Here is a 24,468-nt window from a genome sequence, read left to right on the forward strand (position 1 = left end):
TATCTTATACAACTATATACCTGCAGTTCATATACCTTTCTTAATCACCAGAGGGTGCCGTAGTGCTGTGTAAGTTCCATGATGTATATTTACTGTACTTAGAAAACCTTTTTTATCTTCATAGTTTATCATAGCAGCAAAATATTAGGAATAGTTGGATGAAGTAGGTTACACTGTAATGAATAGAAAATGGACTGGGTGTTTCATTCTTCTTCTGCTTCTGCTTCTTCTTCTGGAGTAACAATGCAGACTTGACTTCCCTTATAATTTTGTGACCACCAGTGATCAAATATTCAACTTTAAAGCAAAATATGAAGTATTTACTACTAGTTGGTTCATGTAGAATGAGGTCAAGAGGTTTTTTATTGCCACTCCAGCTATATACAGTGAAATGAAATAATATGAAATGAAATAATAAGACCAGGGTGCAACACACACACACACACACACACACACACACACATAAAAAACTTAACTGTAAATAATAAATATGAATATGTATTTTATTGAAGCATATACAGCTGCAAATATAAGCAGATACCCTGAAAATGGTTGTCTTACTAATATCAACAAAAACATCCAAAACATCTATTATGAAGGAAATAAATACAGTTTTAATGCTATGCCAAGCTCTGTCGAGATAAAGTCATTAGAGACTGTGCACAGTCAACTGTGCACATGACTGTTGTGTTACAGGAGCATCTATTACAGTATCTCCTGTCGTCGTCTCTCCAAGTCTGTTTAAACCGCCATATTCAGATATAACTCTTTCTCAGGTTCTTCAACCTGTGATTCTTTTCCAGAGTTTTCTTCAGGTTTCTCAGTAGACCTCACACCTGCAAGGACTCTCTCACTGTTGGAACTCCTGGGCTTGTCCACGCTTTCCACTAAAACTTTGTGACCTTTGTTCAAGCTCTTGGATCTTGCTGGGAGGTACCTTCTCTCTTCAGGTACACGAAGGTGGCAACAATCGCGTCCGTCCTCATATAGGTGCATCCTTCCTTCTTCCAGACTGTGTCTCTGTGCTTCAGCTCTTCCTGTTGAGAGCCTGGCTTTCTTACCTCTAATGCTATCGATCTTCTGACTTTCTTCTGGGCCATTCTCCTTAATTCCATCTTGCTTAACATTATTCCAGTTTTTCTGGCATTCCTCTGGTGTATCTCCCTGGGATCTACCTTCTGGTTGTTTCTCATTCCTGGTCTGAATTCTTAGTCTCTGACACCTCTCATAGTCATCTGCCTCATGTTCATCTTTGGGTTTGATAATGTGTACATTTGGGGGCTGGACTATCGATACTTTAGGCATCTGGCCAAAAAGGCTGGGGTGAACCTTATACTCAAAGCCATCACTCCACCGTCTCATGGCTGGTGACCCACCACTCATTTGTTCAGGAGAGCTGGAGTCTGTAGCCCACTGCACATCAGCTTCCTTATCAACTGGGTCATACAAGATGGTGCTTCTAGACTTCCATGCTAAAGAGGGTGAAGTGGTCAGATCCTCTGATAGATAGTGTTTGAATGCCTTTACTTTTTCCAAGGGAAATGAGAAAGCAGAATCAAGCTTAACTCTCTGAAATGTTTTGTCAAGTTTAACTGCAGGAGTATTCTGGTAAACTTGACCAGCCGCGAGAGGCTGGGTAGATATTTCAGCCTGTGTCCATACCTCTCCAGTATGATCTGATACATCAGCTTTCTGCTCACAAGGGGAGATCCAGATGTCCACACAGGAGCTCCTTTGTTCAGGGGCTTCCATCTCCAAACTCTGGCCATGCTCTTTTGAAGGGATTGTAATGGTGCTAGGTGCCTTCCCCATTTTGGACTGTCTCGGTGAGGTGAGCTGGCTTGCCTTGGTCACATCCTTCTCATCAGAGGGTGAGCAGTCATCCAGATAGTAGCGATAGAGGCTGTACCCATCAGTGCTGTTAACACTGCTGGAACGAAGCAGCGAGGTGCCACAGACCGAGGACGCCCCTGACCGTGTGCGGGTCAGTTCAGCGTGATCAATGCCAGCCAGCTTCTCCAAGGCATTCATCATGCGAGAGTGGATGTCCTCAAGCTGGGCAAGCCTGAGATCCACTGTCTGTAGGGAGGCCTTCATCGTGTTCTCTCTTTCATTGACTTCCTCAAGGCGTATGGACATATTTTCCACCCTGAAAAAAAAACCATAGAAGGTTTGATTTAAAAATGCTTTAAAAGTGCACTTCAATGCCGTGATAAAGGCAGCAGCAAAAAGCCTTCTTTCATCTTCTGGAATGTGGTGTTAGAACCTTTCAGATGTCACCCTTATCCGCTCATCGTTTGAGCACTGTTGCTCGTCTTCCTTCCCTCTGAAGTACTCCTCCACACACTGCTCCTCAAATTCGTACAGAGCCTTCAGCTCTTCCACATTCAGGATAAGCTCTTGGAGAAAAATGCTGAAACTGTGATCATTCAGTTGCACAGTGACATAAATGCAAAATGTAACACATTGGAAAATATGCTTGATTATTTTGTTTTATAAATCAAATCAAGCTTAAATAAATATGGTTAATACCTTTTGCCGTTGTTCCTAACAGGAGTCCCAAATAGTGTGTAATGTAGCAAACAAATGTGGTATTGTATTATGTGACTAATGTCATGGCTTCAAATGGGGGAAAATGATCAAATACTTTAGTGCAGCAGAAATGACTGACCCTGGAATCACAGACATCTTAAATGTAGTTCATTATCCATGGTTCAGAGAAACCAGGCCATTGATCTCACAAACTCACTCAAGCCTCTGTCCTTCTCGTCCACATCCCCCTCCTTTCTGCTGCCACAGCGGCAGCATAACTGTTTGAAGAGAACGTAGATGTGGCTGAAGATGATGAGAGGAGGAGGAAGCACTGGCCTATCATGGAAAGTCATGATCAGCTGATACCGCTGGAACTTCCACACCTGGTTCGAGATGGACTTCACCTCAAAGAAGGTATTGCTGTTAGGTCAGTAAATATAGTAGTCTGTTAGCGTATTACCATATCCATACTTCTTACAGAAGCCATTCATTAATTTATATCTAAATGTTGAATTTCCTTTTTGTTCTATGGCACATTGAGGTAGGCCATGGTATTCTAGGTTGTGCATCGGCACTGACTTGTACACTTACTTAAAGACAGCAATGAGCAAGTTGACAAGGAGGATATTAGCCACCAGCAAATAGCAGGCCATGATGGCTGGAGTGAGCCAAGCCCCAGGGATGCAGGGCGGATATTTCTTCCCATCTTCGTCATACTTATTTTCTCCACAGGGGGCTGGAGGGAAAGACCTTACATCTCACTCTTGCACTCTAGTGGGAACTTCCTTTCCTTGTTCAAAGGACAGAACATTTTTGAAGAATGTACTGTTTACTTACGATTTATTTCCATTGCATAAACTGCAGAACATTCCAGTGAAGCAAATTCATTGAGAAGAGAGAGGAAGTTAAATAAAAATTTTTTAAAAACAGCCAGCAAAAGATGTGTATTCAAAAGAATCACAGTTATTAACTGAAGTCAGTTGTAAAACTCTATATAGATTAATTGTTGGATTTATAATTCCATAACTGAAGCTAAGAAAAAGGGACTTCTTAGAAAATGTTTTGATGGACAAGTAATATCTGCAATTTCCTTAAAAAAGGTTAGTTTTTATAAAATGTTATGTATGACTGAAAAGGTAGCGATATAGTCCGGTGCTTTAGTGAAAAGGTTGTGTTCCCTGAGACACTGAAGCTTAACTGCAAGACATCCAAATCCATATATTTTCTAATGACTATGTATGTTAGATGCATAAAATCACATGAGCTAAAAATTGATAATGGTTATGAAAGAAGTATTTTGGTGATGTACTAAGAGAAATGTTACATTTCTGTATCACAATGGCTATGTACTGTATACCTCTAACAAGCCCAATCCTGGCTTGTTAAGACTACCATTTGTTAGCTTTTATATACATTATAAGGGAATATCTCTTGTAATATTTCTGTGTCTAAGGAAAAGAGATTTCAGGGCAGTCCACACTCAAAAACTGACAAATGCACAGTCTATAAAAACTGCATTGTTACTGATTTTTTTGTTGGCCTTTTTTTGTTGGTCTGAGTAGACTACTACTATATCAGATCCAACTAAGTTTATCCATCCCAGTCAAACTGTTTGGTATGTATGGCAGTTTACACTTTTACTAAAAATACTGAGTAACCCCAAGTCTTCATTTTATTTCATACCAGATAGAATAATATCTGAAACTTAAAGCCTACAAATAACACAAAATGAATATGCAAATCATGAAAGACCACATAATTATGTCAACTAATTATGTCAGTGGAAAGAGAAGCACACTCATAAGGCTATCTACCCTGGAGGCAGCAAAAAGAATCTTACTATCAATTCTAGTCTTACGGTCTATTGAGTCCGCAAACACCTCTCCATAGATCATCCAGTAGGGCATGTAGAAGATGTTTCGGGCCAGACGCCATGTCAGCTCCTCATCGGGGTGCAGTATGGCCTGTCGTGCCACCCCAAAGCTCATGAGGACCACCAACATGATCACCACAAAATACAGCATGTCAATCATCTGAAAGACACAGCAACAGAGATTCTTACAGCACGGCAGCCTTCAAGACACACACACACACACACACACACACACACACACACACAGAGGTAGAACAGTCACACAAGTTTTAAACTTCTCTGTATCCTAAAGCCTAAACATTATGTTATCTAAGGTTGAAAAAGTCTGAGATTCAGAAAGAAAAAAGAAACAGGGTTGCAATTAAGCCCAGAGGCCTGTTAGAGGTTATTGGTCCAAATGCTTTGACATGGAGACATGCATAAAAACCCTGAAGTCTGGTTTACTTCTTTGCACAATGTCCATTTCTTACCATCTTTCCAATCATCATGACATAGGGTCCAAGGTACTTGTTGACTCCAAAAATGTCTAAGACACGGATGTACCAGAAGATGATGTCCACACAGTAGATAACCCGGCCATAACCCATATATGGCTCCTGCAGTCTGAGGAGGAGGCCGAGCAGGAACATGGAGATGGCTATCAGGTCTGTGATGTTCCAGTATTCTTCCAGCCACACGTTAATCTTCTGCCTGAGCTTACCAGGCTCTGACATCAAGATCTGACATACACCAGACAAATCTCACATTACTAGTTTTGCATTCAGCCTATTTATATTCCCTGTTTACCCCTCTAGTGCCAGATTCAGGTGATAGAATATGTGCAAGACATCTACAAAATAAGAGTGTGTTATAAACTATTGAGCTTGGTCAATCATCTCTTACAGTTACGGTGGTTCACTGTGAGATGACTTTGTAACTTTATAGAATTGTCTTTTAAACATTACACTTTTAACATTTGGTGTGTTATTCAAAAAGAAATTAGCTTTCAAATTAAGGAATCGAGTTAAACTTGGTAATTCATATAAATATAATGTTTTAGTTAATTGTATTCTTACTTTGGGATGTCCTGAACAGGAATCATGTCTTGTTAATGTGAGAAAAAGTAAAATAACTTTTTAAAAATAAATTGTTTGTGACTACACCTTGATGCCATATGAAAATATACAGACTATAACTGCTTCAGTTATAATTGATGCAGTTCTGTTAGAACAACAGTTAAAATGGCAAATGTGATTTAACTGTATTAGTGTATGTCTTTTTCTATTTCAAAATGACATTCCCACTTCATTTCTACTTTTATTACAATGACATTTAACTTTTGTGTCATTTTGGTTTTAATATATTTATTGTTATTAGAGTACACTATGTGTTTAGGGCCTAAAATTTGCTTCTAATTTGTTTATGGAAGGGATTCTACTCTGTGCACTGAACCTGTCACTTAAATCTATGAACAAAATATTCAAATAAGAACTCTTACTGGTGAGATAGGATTCAATGTTGTTGTTTTTTTTTTTTCAATTCCGAGACCACTGATACGACAAGAGTTTAATTCAGCTGTCCTGCACAGTCAAATCAGCATAATTTAAATAACTTATAATGTCCAGTCCTGTTGGGTCAACCTTATTGACTTTACCTTGTACTGTCTAGTTTAATTTAATTGTTTACTGTTATAGTTAGTGCTTTAGGGTACACTGCAGATGTTACACTAAAAAGGGTTTGAATCTTACCTGTCTAACTTTCTCCAGGCCCAGGGTCAGTATATAGGAGATGACCACCCACTCTTGGATGCATGGCCAATTCTCCATCTTCACCAGAACAACGTAATTGTACAGCATAAGATACACAAGGTAGGATATCTGCAAAAAAAATAAAAAATCAGACACATTGCAGGTATAAGGAATGCTAAGTTCGCACTCAGTAAGACTACATTCACATGAATATCAAATACGAAATGGTATGAACATAATACTGACAGTATTAAACCAAAATTTGGTGAATGGGGCGTTGTAGAATTCATAGAACTTCTTTCCAATGGGCACACGTCCTTGTTTCTTGCTACCTTCTTCTTCATCTCCTTTCCTGGAGTGTGTGTCTGTGGCATCCTGGGTTTGGGAAGATTTGAAATTGTGTAAAATTTTACTGGAACTTGAATAACTTTGTATAATGTGAAGTGTTGCCATAAACTTACTATAGCTAATTCATTCTACAAAGTGTCGTCTATGACCTTGGATATTTTTGGTTACTATTGCGCGCTACTGTGCTAACCTTTTAAGGTAAACACTGAAAAATAAACCCTGTGCAAAGTATTGTTTTAATTCCAAACCAAACATTAAATTATAATGTTCTGTCTATTACTATCTATTATATTCTAACTACAATAACTAATATTCTATATATGAAACACATGGTTCTGAATATTGCTTATAATTATGATGCTTCTTAAGGGACAAACACTATAGTTACCTTGCTGGATTTGTTGTCGTCATCCTTGTCCTTGGTGTTTTCCTGGTCATCAGAACTTTGGTGGGTGTCATCACCCAGACGGAAATCCAGGAGCAGGATTGATGGAGGGAAAATGATACCGATAATCACCTGGGCAGAGGAGGTTGTGATTACAGTAATAAACAAATGAATAAATACATAAGCAAAACTACATGTATGCCTAGATAAGCATGACATTTGCATAAGACCTTATGAGTTGAAAAACAGCCCTAAACAGAGATGGAATGTATATATTTAAAAACAGTGAAATCCTATCCTAAAGACAGACATATTATGAAATGTCAAAATAATTGATTCAGCACCTTGAGTCCAGGGTTTTTGCCCATCCTCAGACAGCCCATCCACATGTCAGTCAGGAGCATCTGGCTGCAGGTGTGGGCAATGAAGTCCCTGTGCTTGGCAGCCACTGCCAGTTTCAGACAGGTGGACTTGCTCCAGTTCTTGAGCTCATAGGTAAGCAGCTTCATGGCCACCTGCTCGTCATGCTTGTAGGCCTGGTCCAGAAGCTCATAGGCTAAAGTTCCAAACTCCCTGAAAGTGAACACGCTCTTTTATGGACACCACGAGTGGCTTGTTTTTAGTAACTGCAAGGTGACATAGATAGCTCTGGTAATGGCTGATACCTCTACTAGAACGGTCAGTGACTGTGACAGTACAGTTACATCTACACCCTTTGGATCACATGTCTGAAATAAAACATTTGATCCAAAATGGCTTATACACAGCTGACACTGAGGAAGACTAATATTCTTTGACTCGGCGATATTCTGAGGAAAAGTGGGATCAGTGACATGGTGTGTCTGCCTGCTTCAGGTTGTTTACCGCAGGCACTCACTTAGAGTTGCTGTCCATATCCTGAGAAATGTCATCCACCATCTCACTGGCGGAGGACTCGTGGGCCATGGCTTTGTAGAGCTTACAGGCCACCAGGGCCTTTGCCATGGCCTCCTCTCCTCTCTGCCACAGGAACTGAGCCATCCTCTGCCTTCTCATTAGCACTGCCCAGATCATCAGCTCATGGAACGGGAAATGGAAACGGCTGACCTCGGGGTCATCCGTGTCAACTTCCACCTCCTCCTCCTTCTTTTTCTTCCTCTTCTTGCCTTTCGTTCTGGGTTCATCATCCTAGAGGAGGTGAATACTGACACCTTAGCAAAACAGGATTCAATGACAACGATATACAGCAATATGTACAACAAAGAGGTAGGTTCGTAATCATACCTCCATACCAAGTAGTTTTAGGGCTTTAGGCTGTAGATATGAAGATGGTAAGATACGTTAGATTCTTATTAACAGTACATCCCACATAGGCAGACAGTTGAGAGTTGCAGTTCTTACCCTTTTAAGTCCATAAAGGTTGTTGTAGAGAGAACGGAAACCTTTCCTTGTGTAGTTACAGCGGTAGGCTCCGCCCATGAGGTACTCCACCACCAGGCCGATGTCAATCAGTGTGATTTGATAGTCTGGAGGAAGGTTCCCCTGGGATATCATAAAAGACAGCTGGGATATAAACTACCTATGTAGTAGCCAGGATCCCTATAGCACTAGCAAAAACTTAAAATGACTGCCGAAAATGTTGGCAAAGCATCTCACAGAAAATCCTTTAAAAATAATAATGGTATATAAGTGTTATTATTCTGTTCAAGCAATATGCAACCAGTGTTAACCTTTATGATAGTTTGATTTACATTACTTAATTTGTCTTTAAGCTTTCCAAAGATTATAAAAGATGCTGTTATGTAAGACTGATTAAAATGAATTAAAACCTATCAGTCTCAGATTTTGAATTGAAATAGATTTGTAGATAGATATTTAACCACTTAAATATGCAGAAAAGAAAACCAATTTGACTTAGCTTTTGACAACTCTGCATATTTTACAGTATCTGACATTAAAGAATCCTCTATTTTTTCATATACTTCTGGAAACATATATTTTCAGTAACTTACTTTTTTAACATCTCGAACTAAAATGTTTAGTGTGTTGGTGGGTCCAAGTTTCTGGAAATGCAAACAACAGCAACAGAAAGAAACAGTGAATTGTTTCAAATAATAAAACACTGTCTAATAAATAATCCCATGTATCTTTATGGATAGTGAATATTCTTTTGGAGGATTGAAATATTATTTTCACCAACTGTGCTGTGATCAGCATGCTCACTGTGTTATATAACTCCTCTAGTCGTGGGATGGTCAGGAAGTGGTGAATGTTGACCCCATTTTCGATCAGCAGCTTCACAAAGTCTACTCTGTCCAGCACCAGTGCATCCATCATCGCCTGCTCCAGTGAGTTCACCTGAAGGGGGTGCCAACAGGAAAAGAAGCACATTACACTTCGGTACACATTACTGCTCAGACGGCTGTAGTGGCTTTTTGACCCATGGCTATTCTACCGCATATTTCAGTAAATAAAAATAATTACTGAGGTTTTGAGTGCTGAGTATTAGTTCTTCAGACTATACAAAAAGGTAATGGTTATGTATTGTGTCAGGCTTACCCAGTTCAGTAAGGCTAACTTCCTAGGGTCTGTTTCCTCTGGCACTTCTGGCTTGGCCTTCCCAGCTTTGCCTTTCTTCCCTCTGGGTTTTCCTTTGCGCTGAGGTCCACCACCTGAACTCTTGGGCTTCTCCTTAGTGGGATGCTCCTTAATGGATGTAGCACTGGCTATTGCACTTGCAGGCTATGAAATCAAAGAAGCCTCTCCTTATCTCTGGGAACGCTGAACATGTTGAAAGGGTTGTTTTGGGAGTATGCTTGCATTCTGAAGATGAGGCTGAGTGTGCACTCACTGGAAGATTGTGTCCATACACAAAGATTTGGTTGCGTGCTATGTCCACCCTATTCCAAGCTAGAGCCAAACTCAGTTGGTCCGGAGCTGAGGCGTTAGTGCCTGAGTGTGTACAGAAGGCATGCTCAGATGATTTATGGGATCTGCAGCCAGTCTGGTTCTTAGCTGTGTTCAGCAGCTCTTTTGTATAAAGCCGAATGTGTACCTTTCAGTAAAGCTGTTAGAATGGCCATCTCAATGTCCTGCTGCCCCTCTGCACCCATTCGAAAGACTGTAATCTGTCATAGGATATTACAGTAGGAGATTTTGATAAAGGAAATCTTTTTGTGAATAATTGTTCTTACCCTTTACTGTACCAAATAAATGAAAAAAAATACATGAATGAGTAAATGACTTAACAAAGGAACAGGGGAATGGAGGAATGAATACTGTGTTTTCTAAGAAGATTTTCATGGCAAGTAACAAAATAAAAGCACTTCCTTTGAGCATCCCTACACCCGCTTTTATGCATTGCCTACTGAATGAATTATCCCTGAAACAAGACCTTTCCTGGTTTTAGAGGCCTCTATAAATTATAATTGTTTCAGAGATGCAGTCACATGTGCACCTGTCACGGTTGGCCCCTCCTCGGCATCTGTCTCCATGGTTTCCCTGTCTCACGTCTTCGTTCCATTTTCTCCGTTCCTGTTCCGTTCCTTGTTTTGTTTTGGGTTTTTTTTTTTTTTTTTTTTTGCTGTTTCATTAGTTTCACCTGTTTCTTGTTTCCCTCTGGTTAGCCCTCATTACCATGTGTACTTATACCCCGTGTTTCCCTAATTTTGTCGCTGGTAATTGTACGTAGCCTTTGTTTGTCTTAGCCCACCTTGTGCTTTTCCTAGCCTGTTTTGTATGCAGTCTGTTTTCCATTTCTTGTTTGTAGTTTTCTGTTTATGATGTATCCTTGATCTTTTTGTGTTGGCTCCATGACCCTGGGCTGTCTAAGCGACACTAACTTTGGATTTGCCCATAATAAATCTCACTCCTCTCAGCGACTGCATCCGCCTCACGTTCGTTACAGCAACACTATTATGTATAATTAAGCTGGTATGCATATGTGGCACTAAGCCAAAGATTTTAGAGTTCTACTGTGCATCTTTAATAAGTAGCTTGGTGCAGCTGATTCATTGTGATTGGAGCCTTGTGCTTACAATGAAATGACAGAGGGAAAGCTGAAAGTGAACTATACTGGTTGTATTCATGATTACCCAGACAAAAAAGGTACTGTGTTCCTGTGTTTAATTCATTTTGTGGTTCTATGGAGACGAAAATATTTGCTGAACTGTAACCACTAGTTTTTATGGAATGTCTAGTGAAATGCCATGAGATTATAAACTTTAGGCTTTTGAAAATAAAGGATCCTATGTTTAAATTTCTAATGACTAACTAATACCTGATCTGAGTAAAAATAAGGTCTACGGATTATTTACCTTTTTATTTACCTAAGGATTTATTTACCTTTTTAAAATGGCATTTGGGTATTAGGCACTTCTCATTTAACTTATTGTAAAAGGTATTCTAGGTATTATATTAGAAGCTATTGGAGGCAGTTTTAATATGACACAGACACCACAGTGAAATTTACTGTGACTAAAACAGACTTAGTTATTAGTGTAAGAGGAAGAGGAGCTCTGTGTGGATTACAGAGTGATAGAGCATCTATTCCATCTGTATGTGTGAGTCAGGACAAATGAATGCGAGGCTGCTGGTCGGAGCAGGTGGCAGTGCACTGATCCCAGTCCAGATGCTTGGAACTGGAGATTATCTCCTGTTTTGAGGAGTATTAAAAACTACTTAACACATCACTTACTATCTACTAAACCTGCTGCTGCAGCACAAATGGTTGCAAAATCAGAAAAAACAGACCCTTTGGAATTTAGCCAGCTCCTAAACATGAAGATTCTCACTGCAAATGATTTTGCCTTGCTCTGGATAATTAATGTATGGCAGTTTACACCACATAGTGAAGTGAGCCCAAGAGACTCATCAGACATAAAAGATCTCCAAATGAATGTTATGCCACATAACATGGGAAATGTCTTAGGGAAGGGAAAATGATTTTAATTCCAAATGATTGAATAGAGATGACTGCTGACAAATGAAGACCACATGAATGATGATCCACATCATTAATCTCAGGACAATGTTTATTTATAGAAGGCTGCATGTAATACAACCAAATGGAATGATTTAATAGACAAGCTATAAAGGTAGTGAATTCTTAACCATTTACAACAGTGTTACAATTTTCTTACAAAACAGTCAGTCATAATGGTTATATAGGTATAGGTATTCTTTAAGCAGTCAGACAAATCCTTTTGAGCACTTACGTTTTGCAACCAAAATCATGCATTGCTAATTGTTTCCTGTTGTTTCAGACATCTACTCACCAGCTCCCGTTTCTTCATGCACTCCATGATCATGTGGTAGATTTGCTGAGACTGGCTCTTGTTGTAGCTGAAAGTCTTCTGAATGGTGACCAGCAGCTGGTCTCGGGCATCCTCACTGATTACTCTAGAAGCATCAAATGTCTGTATTAGAGAAAGGACTGCCCTACCACCAGCAAGCTACCGGCCCTGTCCGAGCTAATGGCGTCTTAACACTCCACTAGGCATGAGCTCTTACTCTCCCTTCTCTGAGTGCTTGTGGGCAAAGGAGAGGATGTCGGAGGCACGTCCGCTGCCGTCGCACACCACCACTGGCACCGGCGGCTCCTCGCGCAGGCTCTCCAGCACCACGGTGATCATGTTGGGACCTCCTTCTACAATCAGGCACAGCAGAGGCACCCCCTGCCCTAATCCTAAGGCACGGGGACATTACAAACCCACTTAACACACACCAAACCCAGTTTGAGTTGCAAGACTGACTGTTGCTTTCAAGTCTTTAAACCATGAAATAACAGCAAAAAATAGTAGAATAAGGCAAAACAATAGTGATGTTGCATGAACCACAGCTCAAAAATACACATATCACAGAAAAAGTACCTATTACACTTAATCAACTTAGCAGTTATTGCATGATGAGAGTAAAAGTAGAGAGTACACGCATCTGACAGTAACATTTGGCAGAAAATTAAGTAAAAAGGGCATTCATTGTATAGTTGTGAGACCTCATTTTTTGCCATGTGCAGGGGCCCAGTTAGGGGGTGATGTGAGTGGTGACAGCTGAGCATCCCTTTGCTGTCCCTGCCTTACTCCAAGTTCCAGGCATAGGATGACAAAGGGAAACCCACAGGTCACAGACAAGAGCCTCTCAGTGTACTGACAGAGCAGCAAAACTATCCATAAATGCTTTTCCCAAATGTTGCTGGCTGACATAATTGTTCTAACATTTCAACCTCAGCATCGCCAGCACCATCCTTGAGCTACCAAAAAAAAAAGCACTTACGTTAAGATGACCAGTGGTGCATTAGCAGCAGATGTGTTTGAGGCACTGCATGGCTGGTTTGTCTGGGCATACTTACGGGTGTTAATCTTCTGCAGCGAGATGTGCTTCTCCAGCTGCCTACGCAGCCTGACCTCAGCCCCGTACTTCCCACACGTGCCGTTATCACACAGGATGAAATGTGAGTGGCTGCTGTTGAGCACGGCCAGCTTGCTCAGAGGGTTGGACATTGCCTGGTAAGGTTTGGTCACCTGAGGACGTCCAAACAGGCCGGTGAAGAAGTGAGCCCTGGGCTTGGAGGCTTAGCTGGATTCAGTAACCAACACAGAGTACTAGTCTCTGGAGTCCCATGGACGTAAGGCTATGAATGGATGTTGTGCTCAGACTCACGTCTTTTCCAATGAGATCCTCCTTGCTCTCCAGGATTCCCCATGGAGCAATCCCTATGGCACAAACCTTCCCTCTAGACTTAGAGGAATGGTCTTTCAGTGCATCTCCAACATGTCGGATCACCCCTGTTGGAGGGCACACAGTGCAGGATGTTTTCATCGTCACAACAATGGCGGTTACCGTGGTGAAGTCAGTACTTCTATTATTCTGAACCCTTTTGATACACACACTTCATGATAATTCTCTACTGAATTTAACATGGTTTTTTTTTAGCAAAACAACAATAGACATTACATATTAAATATACAGTGAAGCATGTTAGCGCCATCTGTAGGTCCACCTGTGCTAATTCCAGCAGTGAAGATCCAGGCTCCCGTAGTCACTGCAGCCTTAATTAGGCCTTTGCCAAAGACTTGCTTGAGTTTGGGCTGCAAGTCAAAGTTCTGCAGGCCTCCATGAACAGATATGAGCAGTGTAGGGAGCTCTAGGTGCCACTCTTTCACCATGAGGTGCAGCAAGTTGTCGGGCTTAGTGTCATAGGACACTCTGATATACTGAAAAAAGATTGAGGTCTTGATGACAGACATTCTAAATACTTCCAGACATTAATTGTAGTCACCGACTGACAGTGTCGGTAAAGATTTACCAATAATAATCAAGCTTAGTTGACATTTTAAGCTCTGAAACTAGTTTGTCTGATGCTCAGTGTTAACCATGATTTAAAGGAGTTTTTATTTTTCTGAAAGTAGAAGGTGTAACATCTGTACCATGGCCTTGTTGACGAACCCTCCTCCCTGGAACTCGATGATGCCGTAAGCGTCTGTAGGGGAGGTCTGGGTGTGCTTGGCCACTGACCATTTCTCCTGCAAAACGTCTCCCTGGTTGTCCACTGCAGGCTTGCTGGTGGCAGCCCCGGGTGGGATGGCTGCATGTTGGGTCAGCAGATTACCGCAGGCACATCTTAGGAGAAACCAAGGCGGCTCGTCACTACTGAGGCTTAATGAGTTAAGGCATCTCAGATTTTTGGTAACACTTTATTTTGATTGCCCCCATAAATGCTTTGTAGGTGATTAGTTTACCTTTAATTAACATTCCTCTGGATATCAATTAAAAACAACTGGAAATAATTTAAATATGATCAATTCTAATAAATCTAACTTTAAACCTAACCCCAGGCCTAACCTTAACAACTCAAAACCTAAACATAATTCTAAACCTAAATCTAACCCTGTTGAGAATCACTATAGATCCAACCAACAGCATGTTAACAATTTGTGCATCTTTACATAATCTATAGAGATCAACAAAATAAAATGGAACCAATTTTTTTAATTTGGAGAGTCAAAGAAATATGGAGAGGTATGAAACGATTTAAGAGTCACATTAGAAAATCGATTTTTACCTCTTCAAATAATAATCATTTCAAATGAAAATGATTCATTAAAAATGATAATCAGGACAAGTTTTTTAAAATTTTTTCTATGATGCAGAAAGCTTGTTTTAAAATGTAGAATTATGTGACCTAATAGAGTTATGGTACAGTGAGACCGAAAGGAAAGAAAGAAAAGCGTCCAGTCTTTCTCTGCGGTCCATCTGCGCCAAAGCAGCCCTCTTTAGTACGCGCACAGAGCGCACAGAGCTCATTCGCTCTGGCAGATCTCCACCTTGTTATATAAGAACAGCATGCATTATGAATAGTTGCTAATGATCCTTTCCAAGCAGGAGTTGTTGAACGGCACTTCTGTTGTCCCTTAACCTTAATATGCTTGTTCCACGTTCTGTTGACTGCTGTGTTACAGTCTTTCTGTTCAGCATCTGGTGCAATTCAAAGTGTTGTGTGAAAATTACAGTGATTTACTGAGACAAAGGTGCTTACCGAGTTGGATCCTTGCATGGAAAAATATGAATGCAATGTCTTTTCTGAAAGGTTTTTTCAATCCAAGCTCTCTGGCCCTGTGATACAAAAGGAAAGTGTATAGTAAGACATACATGACAATTATATTTTAACTATCAGCATTTCACTGTCTAATTGACAAATTGTATTTTAAGTTAGTGGACCCGATTTGCTGTAATATCAAAGGAATCAAAACACAAAGGGGTGAATAGCACCATAAAAATATGATGCACTTTTAAAACTGCTCCCTATGAAATAGACAGTCAGTGTGGTGCCTTTCGCTTTAATTTTGGGTCAGGAAATCCATATGTTATACCAATTACTCTAAGAAGTGCTTTTAGTCTTACAAGTTTTGCTCAGCTAGATGCATTAGATCCTCTTACTACTGCTAATCCTCACTATAGTATAAGCAGCAAAGTAGCTACAAGCTAGTAACATACTTCACACATGGTATATCTTGCATCGTAAATATGCACACTGAAAAATAAGATATTAAATAGCTGCTCATTTAGCATTTAGTTAAAATGCATTTATTTACATTTACTGTATACTATACATTTGGATGAATGTACATCTAGGAGTATACAGCTCAACAGAGACAGGTATGCATGACTGGACAAGGCACTAGAAAGAGCTAGTTATAAACCCAACTAACCTTGACTTACTCTGTGCTATTTTTTATATAGAGTCCTCATTCTATCGTTTCTCTTTAGTCTAGAGTAATATTTAGTCAATATATTCTCAATATATTTTGTTTAATATTTTATACCTTATATTTTCTTTTCATAAGACCAATGCACTAGATTATGATGAAGTAATTTATCAAAAATACTAATTGCTTAGATTTATTCATCCAACAAATTCAATATTATGCAATGCTAATTTTATGAGGGAGCTTTTTAAGGATTAAACATTAGATTTGACCATTTTAATTTATTCTTGCACAATAGTGAGCTCATGATTTAAAGTATGTAATTAAAGCTTGGTGGCTGGCACCAGCTCATCACTAAGAGGAATAAATGGTTTGTGAATTCCATATTTGATCAAGATAAACTAAACTACACCACAATATCATTTCATTTCAAATTGTAGCTTTGAATGCCAATGTAGAATTTTTCTAAGCAGCTTACATTTTCATAGCAAAACTACACAATCAGCTTTTGTTCATTGAGCTCATTTTCTGCTGCATGGAAACCGGCTACCCCATACTGAGTGTCCCCACTATAAACCAGATGCTACAGTGTACAGTCCCATCTCATCTCAGAACCACACTACCAGAGAAAGGACCCATAAGATCATCAGCTTCAGCAAGAACAAGCAGGTCCTACCTGTGGAGTTAGAAAGCAGAGATATTGTGGCTGCAGCTTTCTACATCAGCCTCCCTGCTGCGGCAAATCTACCGAGGGGTGCGTTCTTTCCCAGTGTGTCGACACCCAGTGAGTCCCACAGCACATGAAACCTCATCACTTTATGAGGGGTCGTTCATATGATGAGCATGTGAGCGGGGTTTTTGTTCAGGGCAAGTCTCATGACTCCAGTTCAAGGTAATCCTTTTGGGAGTCCCATGACCCCTCTCTCGTTGCCCAAAGGGTATTTTCATCCCCCGCTAGAACAAGGAGCACAGCAAATATGCCTTAATAGCCTCAACCCCCCCAGGCCTCGTGCTACATTAATCTTCCTATTCTTCAGATCTTTTGTTTTCGTCAAGTTTTCAGGGTAACAGTCAGTGCTAGGTTCATTGTAATAAAAGGGCTAGGCTGAACGGCAGAGCAAAATAGAAGGACCTGTGACCTGTGTACACCTCAGTGATTGAAACTCCCTGAATTTTCAATTTGAAAGTGTCCCCCCCCCCCCCCCCACCTTTGACTTCAACCCCCATTTGCATAATTGAGATAATTGGGCCCTTGTTAAGAAACGAATGTGGGGTGTGGGGGACATTGCTGTGGTGAGGTCAACTGTCATTATTTGCAGTTAATCTCTATTTCCACCAGCCATGTTAGAGCATTGCAAGACCATCCTGAGAACTAGGCATAAGTGCCACAGCTATCTTTCTTCTCTATTCAAATGTTCCTTGTAGAAGAGAATAAGATTTCCCTCTTATGTACGTGGGGAATCTTTGGAAACAGCTTCGTTATGTCTGTTCTTCTCAGATTCTCTGACCAGACAGCTCCACCTCACACTTTAACGTGCTGAACATTAAGAGGAAAGAAGGTGAACATATCAATATCAAGCCCAGAGGTGCTGGGAACAAGAGGTTATGTCAGCTTAGGTGAAGCAATACCTTAAAACAACATTACAATATCATATTTCTTTTCAGATTTGTTTTTGTTTTTATGGAATTAAATTTTTATGGAATTAATTTCTCCACAGAATTTGTGTGCTTACCAAAAGCTCAGCTACTAATATGTCACATTACTAGAAAATACAGTTGTGAGCAGTTCACATGTAACCTGTACATCCTGTTCACTTGCATTCTGTGATGCTACGATGCTACGTTAAGTTACTGTGTATTGATTTATACCACTGTGTGCAGTGTTTTCAGTGGCCTTTAATATCATGAAATGGATTGTCTTTTGTATTGTGATTGTCTGTGTTTGTACAGCCATTGAAAACAGTGACTCCTCATAGGCAGTGTGGCACTTACATCACAATGCGAGAAATGTGATTTTGCTTTTATGATCCAAAAGGGGAGTTGAGCATCTATCGTGTGAAAGCCACAGGCAGAAATCAGCAGAAATCAGCAGCATTCAGACCACTGTGTGTTAGTGCTATGGTCAAAAGGCTAGTTCTGAAGATATGTGCAGAACACAGAGGGTACTGGCTGGAGAAAGGCTTTGGCTGGTGTGACTCGCTTTATTCAACTGGCGTACTCCCATTATCCACAGCAATTAAAACCCAAATCCTCACACAACTCACAGCCTTGCTCCTTTCTGCAGAGTGTGTGCAAAGTCCCCAAGAAAGAAGAAATATGCTAAAAGAGGATTAGATTTGGTTGTTGCAGATAAATGACCAAGAACAATGGAACCTGCCCACAATTAAAAGTATTCAGTTATTCCACACTGCCTTGGTCTTCAGTAGAACTGAATCACAATTATTTGTACAATTATTTGCATTTGTATTTTGTATTTATGCAATTATTTGTACAAGAATAACAATATCAATCAGATTTTTTTAAATTTGAGAAGGAAATCTGTAAAATCACACTTTTAAACTCTTAATTTATGTAATTTCATAAACAACTTGCATTTTCACATTGTTTAGCTGAAAACTCTCACTGTAAGCCTACAAATATGAAAGATTGTTCATCATAACACCTTAACCGTCATCTACTGACGAGAAATGTTTGGCCTTAAAAATCACAATAAACTTTCAACGGTGAACAGTTTTAGGCTGACCATGACTTTACCCATGATTCAGTTAGGCATATGTGGCTTGAGCTGTCGCTTAAATGCCTGCAATGTCATTCTGTGCTCATCCCTGATGAAGTACTATTGGAGCTATTGAGTGTGTAAGCAAGGTCACATTTCCTTTAATTTGCCTAAACTCTGTAAAATGTGTTTCTCTCAATCTACCTCTGAAAGGGCTCATTGTCTGTGTGGGTTTAAATAATCCAGTTAAATCCAGTCATCATCACATGAGCACAACGTGGCACTGATTAGCTACCAAAGAGTCATAAGACACATTTTCAAGAATGTTGATTTCTTTATATATATATATATATATATATATATATATAAACCGCTTCACACTGCTGGGCTTGATTTTAGTACTCTTTTAAAATAACACAGCAGGGGTTAAGTGAATCAGTATGAACTAGTAACACTGCAGTAGAAGACTAAGATTCATCAGGATACCATATAAATAAAAAGTTTGCTAAATGTGTAAAGCAAATGTCCTTACAAGTAACATTTTGAAGGAGAAAGAAACACTAGCTGGTCTTCCATAATTTATATGCATTCTGTTTTGGAAATCATTATTTTTCCAAAAAAGAAAAGAAAAACAGTTAGGATTAGGATTGTTACATTAACACATTATACATTATATATTATACATTATATAAAAGTAGAGAATTTAGGTATGTGCATCCATTTATCCCATGGTTTATTCAATGTACACTACAAAAAACATTGAACCGACACATGTAAATTGCATGTGGAAGAATGCTTTTGTACAAATGCTTTTGAAGAATGTATTTCTTATACCAAATACAATAATACACAAGTTAAAAATCAGTAAGAATAGCCATCATATGTATGTGTGCATGTGCATGTGCGTTTTAATTCAAGATAACAACACTATATTCCTTTCTTACTAGAAGCTGACCTGTTCACACCTAGGCATGTTTGGACAGGTGCCTGTGTATGTGTGTGGGCCTGTGAATGTCTGCAGCCTTCCGCATTCTTTGACAGATTTTGTGAATATTGCTCGAGCATCAACGTTAGAATTGTTATTATGATTTTAAAATATTTTGTTTACCAGCCACAGATTCTCTTATTCATATTACACTCTATAAAGAACGTTCAGTTCCTTGGTTTTGAGCACAGGAGTTTCAGTACTACTCATAAAGGGGCAGCTGTTAGAAAGAGAGAAAGTAGAGTATTTAATCTGACTCAGCTGCTGTGCTTCTACTGCACTATTATAGAGGATTAGAGGATGGGATGGAGCAGCCTGGAAGTATCACAGCATTGCAGGAAAAAGCTGCAATTTTGTGCTGGTCTGAGAAGTACTGCAGAATATCATATAGTCACGTATTAAGGTGCAAAAGGAAACTTCCTACTGAAGCCCCACTGCTTTCTTTCCTCTTCGGTCCTCTGTCACCATGGCAGCAGGTCACATGTCCTAGGACATGCTTCTGCTCTCATGGCCTGGCTGGGAATGCAACAACTGCTTTCACACTTTTAGACTCAGGTCCATTACTTTACGTGGAAATAAAAGTTATGTAAGACATTCTGGATTTCTGTAGTAAACAAACAAATCAATTTTACTTGATAGAACATAAACTGAGAGATTTAAAATGGTTTCAACCTTTGTAAGACCCAAAATTCAATGTTGCAGGTGTACACCTAATTTGACTAGATCCTGACTTCTGACCAACTATGGCTTTCATTATGCTTTAAATATTAAAATACTAAAAAAAAAAAAAAAAAAGCAAAACATTCAAAAATAATAAACTGTTTTACCTTTGAAAGCTTTATAAAACAGAACAAATGCAACAAATGCTCCAGATGTTTAAAAGGTCTCTGTTTTCTCTACTAAGAAAAGTCTGATGAAAATATTCAAATCCATCAGTGCTTGTAAACATCACTTCCCCTCACAATTAATCTGAAACGGCAAATTGTTGCAGCTGCATTGTACTCTTCAGGGTCATAGTGTGGAAAAGATGAGTTCACTCATGTTTTAACAAAGCTAATTGTGTAGACTTGTTTGCCTAACTGGTAATAATTTATTCAGAAGGTGAAAAATTCAGTGAAGCAATTCAAAGGCCTATGTTCTGTTTACTTGAAACATTCCGATGACCTTGGTTTCTTCCACTTAACTGTGCATGTACCTCTGGACTTCTAGATTTGACCTACTGTCCGTAAGCTTCCTGTCAAGTAACAGCTGCTCCAGGAGGGTAGGAAACTCTTACGTTCTAAGATCCAAGAGAGTAGGAAACTCTTACCTTCTGAGATCCAGATGTGGTACGATTGATGGAGGCCTGTTTAAAAGATCCACCTCTCCTCAGTCCTGACTCAGGGAGGCTTGTTCCTAATAGACTCATGTCTGCCCCGGATCCTCTAACCTTACAGTGTCACACAGTGTCACCAGCAAGGCTAACGCAACTGTCACGTTGGCAGGATTATCTCTGCTTTGTCTTTCTCTCTTCCTCTATCTATCTATCTATCTATCTATCTATCTATCTATCTATCTATCTATCTATCTATCTATCTATCTGTCTGTCTGTCTGTCTGTCTGTCTGTCTATCTATCTATCTATCTATCTATCTATCTATCTATCTATCTATCTATCTATCTATCTATCTATCTATCTATCCATCCATCCATCCATCCCAGCTCACTGTCTCTTCACTGACAAACCAGGGAGGGATAAAAATCATTTGAGGACAAGCTGGACAAATACACGCTGTTTTCCTGGCCCGTCAGACTATAATCAGGCTTAATGCACCCGCATCCTGGAAGCATCAGACATTAATGGTGTGGGATTTATTAAATGGTTTTTGAAGGGAAAACTGATTTAAAACACCATGGCCCTAACAAAAGAGCTTAAGCACATGCTCACGCGTCTTTTAGCCTACGGGTACGGTACGGCAACATACACATACAGTACTGCTGATGAGAGATACACATCAGCTGGCAGCAATCTAATACTTGACTTTAAAACAATGAGCAGCACTTAAAATGCACCTCTATCAGATTATGCCTATTAACTGACTAAAGAAGAGCTTTAGAAGAGAGTTTCCAATTGATAGATTGTAATGTTTATTCCTGACTTTTATGCATATTGTCAAAACATACATCTAAAACATATTTATTGTCTTAAAACCAGTTAAACCTTACTATGACATTAAGCATAATGACTTCACAGAACTCCGTGATATGTAGCAACTATCCTAAAGAAGCACTGATTGTTTCTTTAGCAAACTTTCAACACAAAACATTGGCTGCGGTATCATGAAAAACACGTCGAAGCACAAGTGCACCCTCTAGTGGCCATTATAGTAACTGCAGTTACAAAGTAGGTATAGGGTAAGACATATGTGTCCTTGCAGCTATTGCTATTTGTCATAGACAGAGTTATTTTGTTTCTTTTTAGGTTAGGTAAAATTGCGACCTAAACAATTAAGATATTTCAGTGATCACTGGGAGATTCTTAGAAGGACAATGACACAACTGTGACTGAAACTAATACATCCTCTCATCTCATGCTGAGAGGATGAATCATAAGGTCATCCAAATCATAAAAAGATCTAGAGACACAAAGCCATTTTTGTACATGGACACACAAAGGCATTTCTTCAGATTGAGAGATTTGACTAAAATGAAAAATGTAAGCAAAAACATTACATAGAGGGAGGGCATATGATAGTGTATCTAAGACATGGTCCCAAGATTAATTAATAAAGCAGGAGCAAAACCTTTTTAAACAAGGAGTGGAGTATTACAAGTATTACAATAACATAGGTCATTGTTGTAGCTCATAACAGCCCAAACTAAAATCATACTGAAGCAGACGTCCAGTACAGAACCACCTTACCTGTGTTACAATTTCTAAAATCACATGGAAAATGAGACACAAGCTTTCTCCCATGTGTCCCTAATGGAAGTCCTGTACTAGAAGAAGTTTTAAAAATCTCTTCCCATGCTTATAGATCCATGGAGCAGATAATGCATAATTTCTCACTGTAAGCAGACACAGATGAGCTGTATTAGCTACAGATGGCTGCGCTGTTGCCAGTCCCAGACTTATGCCCCTATGAGGAGAGGGCACCATGGTCAGCAGAGCTGTGGCCACCTGTGGGCTCACGTCACACACAGCTCAGCCTGAGCACACTGTGACTGCCGTCTCCACTCCTTTAGCACATGTCCAAAGGTCCTTCGCGAGCCTGCTGTCCAGCATTTGGTGAAACAGGCTGTACTTATGCAGCATCAGCATGAAACGTCCATTTCCTCTCTCGTGCAGAATGACTTTGCAGAACATGAGGGACAGAGAACAAGCCTAATTATCACTCTCAAGTGTCCATGCCACACAGTGTATAAATATGGCATGCCTCTACTGAGTGAGGTTATAAATTATGCAGATAGCAGAAGAGCTAATGCTAAATGAGAAGCATATTATGCATCATCTTCCTTCTGACTGGCTGTGCAAACACTCAGGCCTCCATTTTCTATAAAGGATACTTTATGTTAAGCCCATTGTGGTTCTGACTATAGTTCTCAGTTACGAAAGTTTCAAGTGCTATTTAGACTATCGAGGTCACTTTAGTGTTTTAATTAGTAACACATCAGTTTGCCTTTTAGTTTGCCTGTGTTAACATAGAGTAATATTGTCTTTTGTAAGCCTAAATTCCAGTGTCACTTTTTATATCCTTTGTGCTGCTCCTAATTTAAGACCTGCTGTATTTCAGCAGAAGCAAGGGACTGACTGCAATTAAAGAAATGGATGAGATACAAGAAAAAGTGGACTACAATAAAAAGTAAGACTACGATAAAAAAAGAAATTCACTTTAGGCAACTAAAACATAAACTTGTATTCACACTGTATATGTTAAATTTAAATGTTTTAGAACATTTTTAGAAACTTTTTAGAAAATTGTACATTTAAATTTGACATTGATGTCAGTGAACTTAAAGGTTTTCTCAACAAATCATGGACGTGCTGAACTAAATTTAACCACAAGAGGGCAGATATGAGGTGCGATTCTGCTCCTTCAATCCCACAAAGAAGCTCGGGATTTCTCTTCTCTCCTTTGTATGGAACCTTATATACAATTAAAGTATTAGGTTAGCAAATCCTGGCAGAATTCAACAAAGCATTTTTAAAGTCACATTTGAAAATAATCAAATTAGTCTATAGCAAGTGAAGTGATTACCTAGAATGCTACTAGAGGTCAAGGTTCAGAATAAAGTGTTCGTGTAATTCCAGGAGTCATCCAGGAATTGAGTCAGCAGAATAGTCCTCAACATCGGCACATCTACTCTTCTCCCAAAGCTTGCTCTAATGAACAAATGTGTTAACTTCAAAATTTTGTTGATTAAACCTTTTAGGAAAGTCATTTCCTATTTCCAATTTTGAAATTGAAGGATTCGTGCTATCAGAAATCTATTTACTCTAGACAGTACAATGTTATGATTTTTAACTGGAAGTCAGTAGTGACATGTCTCATGGTTGAATCCAGGGGAGAAAATAGGGTACAGTTGTTATGCAGGTTGTAACCCAGAATTAGCTCCGCATGCAATAAACTGGAAAACAGCACAGCAAAGGGGCCCAATTTAGGGGAAAACAGCCTCTTTTTTTTCTATTATTTAATATCCAGAAGCAGCATTTTGCCCTCCACTTGGGGAAAAGCCCA

The 24,468-nt window shown here is 39.4% G+C and overlaps 1 protein-coding gene across 6 annotated transcripts; it reads right to left on the reverse strand.

Moving 5' to 3' along the window:
* Positions 1-449: 449 nt before the first annotated feature.
* Positions 450-21,351, reverse strand: trpm1b (transient receptor potential cation channel, subfamily M, member 1b). Of its 6 annotated transcripts, none has more exons than XM_081711979.1 (27): positions 21,061-21,351; positions 15,381-15,457; positions 14,272-14,464; positions 13,845-14,058; positions 13,505-13,629; positions 13,194-13,365; positions 12,356-12,530; positions 12,121-12,244; positions 9,900-9,972; positions 9,696-9,796; positions 9,404-9,586; positions 9,068-9,202; positions 8,857-8,907; positions 8,246-8,386; positions 8,129-8,158; positions 7,743-8,032; positions 7,210-7,438; positions 6,869-6,997; positions 6,379-6,507; positions 6,133-6,261; positions 4,876-5,124; positions 4,391-4,565; positions 3,370-3,390; positions 3,124-3,268; positions 2,750-2,952; positions 2,267-2,399; positions 463-2,149 (listed from the first exon to the last, which is right to left on the reverse strand). In XM_081711979.1, exons 1-27 carry the CDS (start codon positions 21,157-21,159, stop codon positions 742-744), a joined length of 5,133 nt encoding a protein of 1,710 aa, XP_081568105.1. In that variant the 5' UTR covers positions 21,160-21,351; the 3' UTR covers positions 463-741. The 6 variants fall into 6 exon arrangements, 5 of the variants coding, with proteins under 5 accessions (XP_081568107.1, XP_081568106.1, XP_081568105.1 ...); XM_035523615.2 differs by having other exon boundaries at positions 4,373-4,565; XR_014123101.1 differs by having other exon boundaries at positions 2,012-2,149; positions 2,267-2,419; positions 4,373-4,565; positions 21,061-21,349.
* Between the last annotated feature and the right edge of the window lie 3,117 nt (positions 21,352-24,468).

Source organism: Electrophorus electricus, chromosome 4, assembly GCF_041902795.1.
Source record: "Electrophorus electricus isolate QZ-2024a chromosome 4, ASM4190279v1, whole genome shotgun sequence".
Taxonomy (NCBI): Eukaryota; Metazoa; Chordata; class Actinopteri; order Gymnotiformes; family Gymnotidae; genus Electrophorus; species Electrophorus electricus.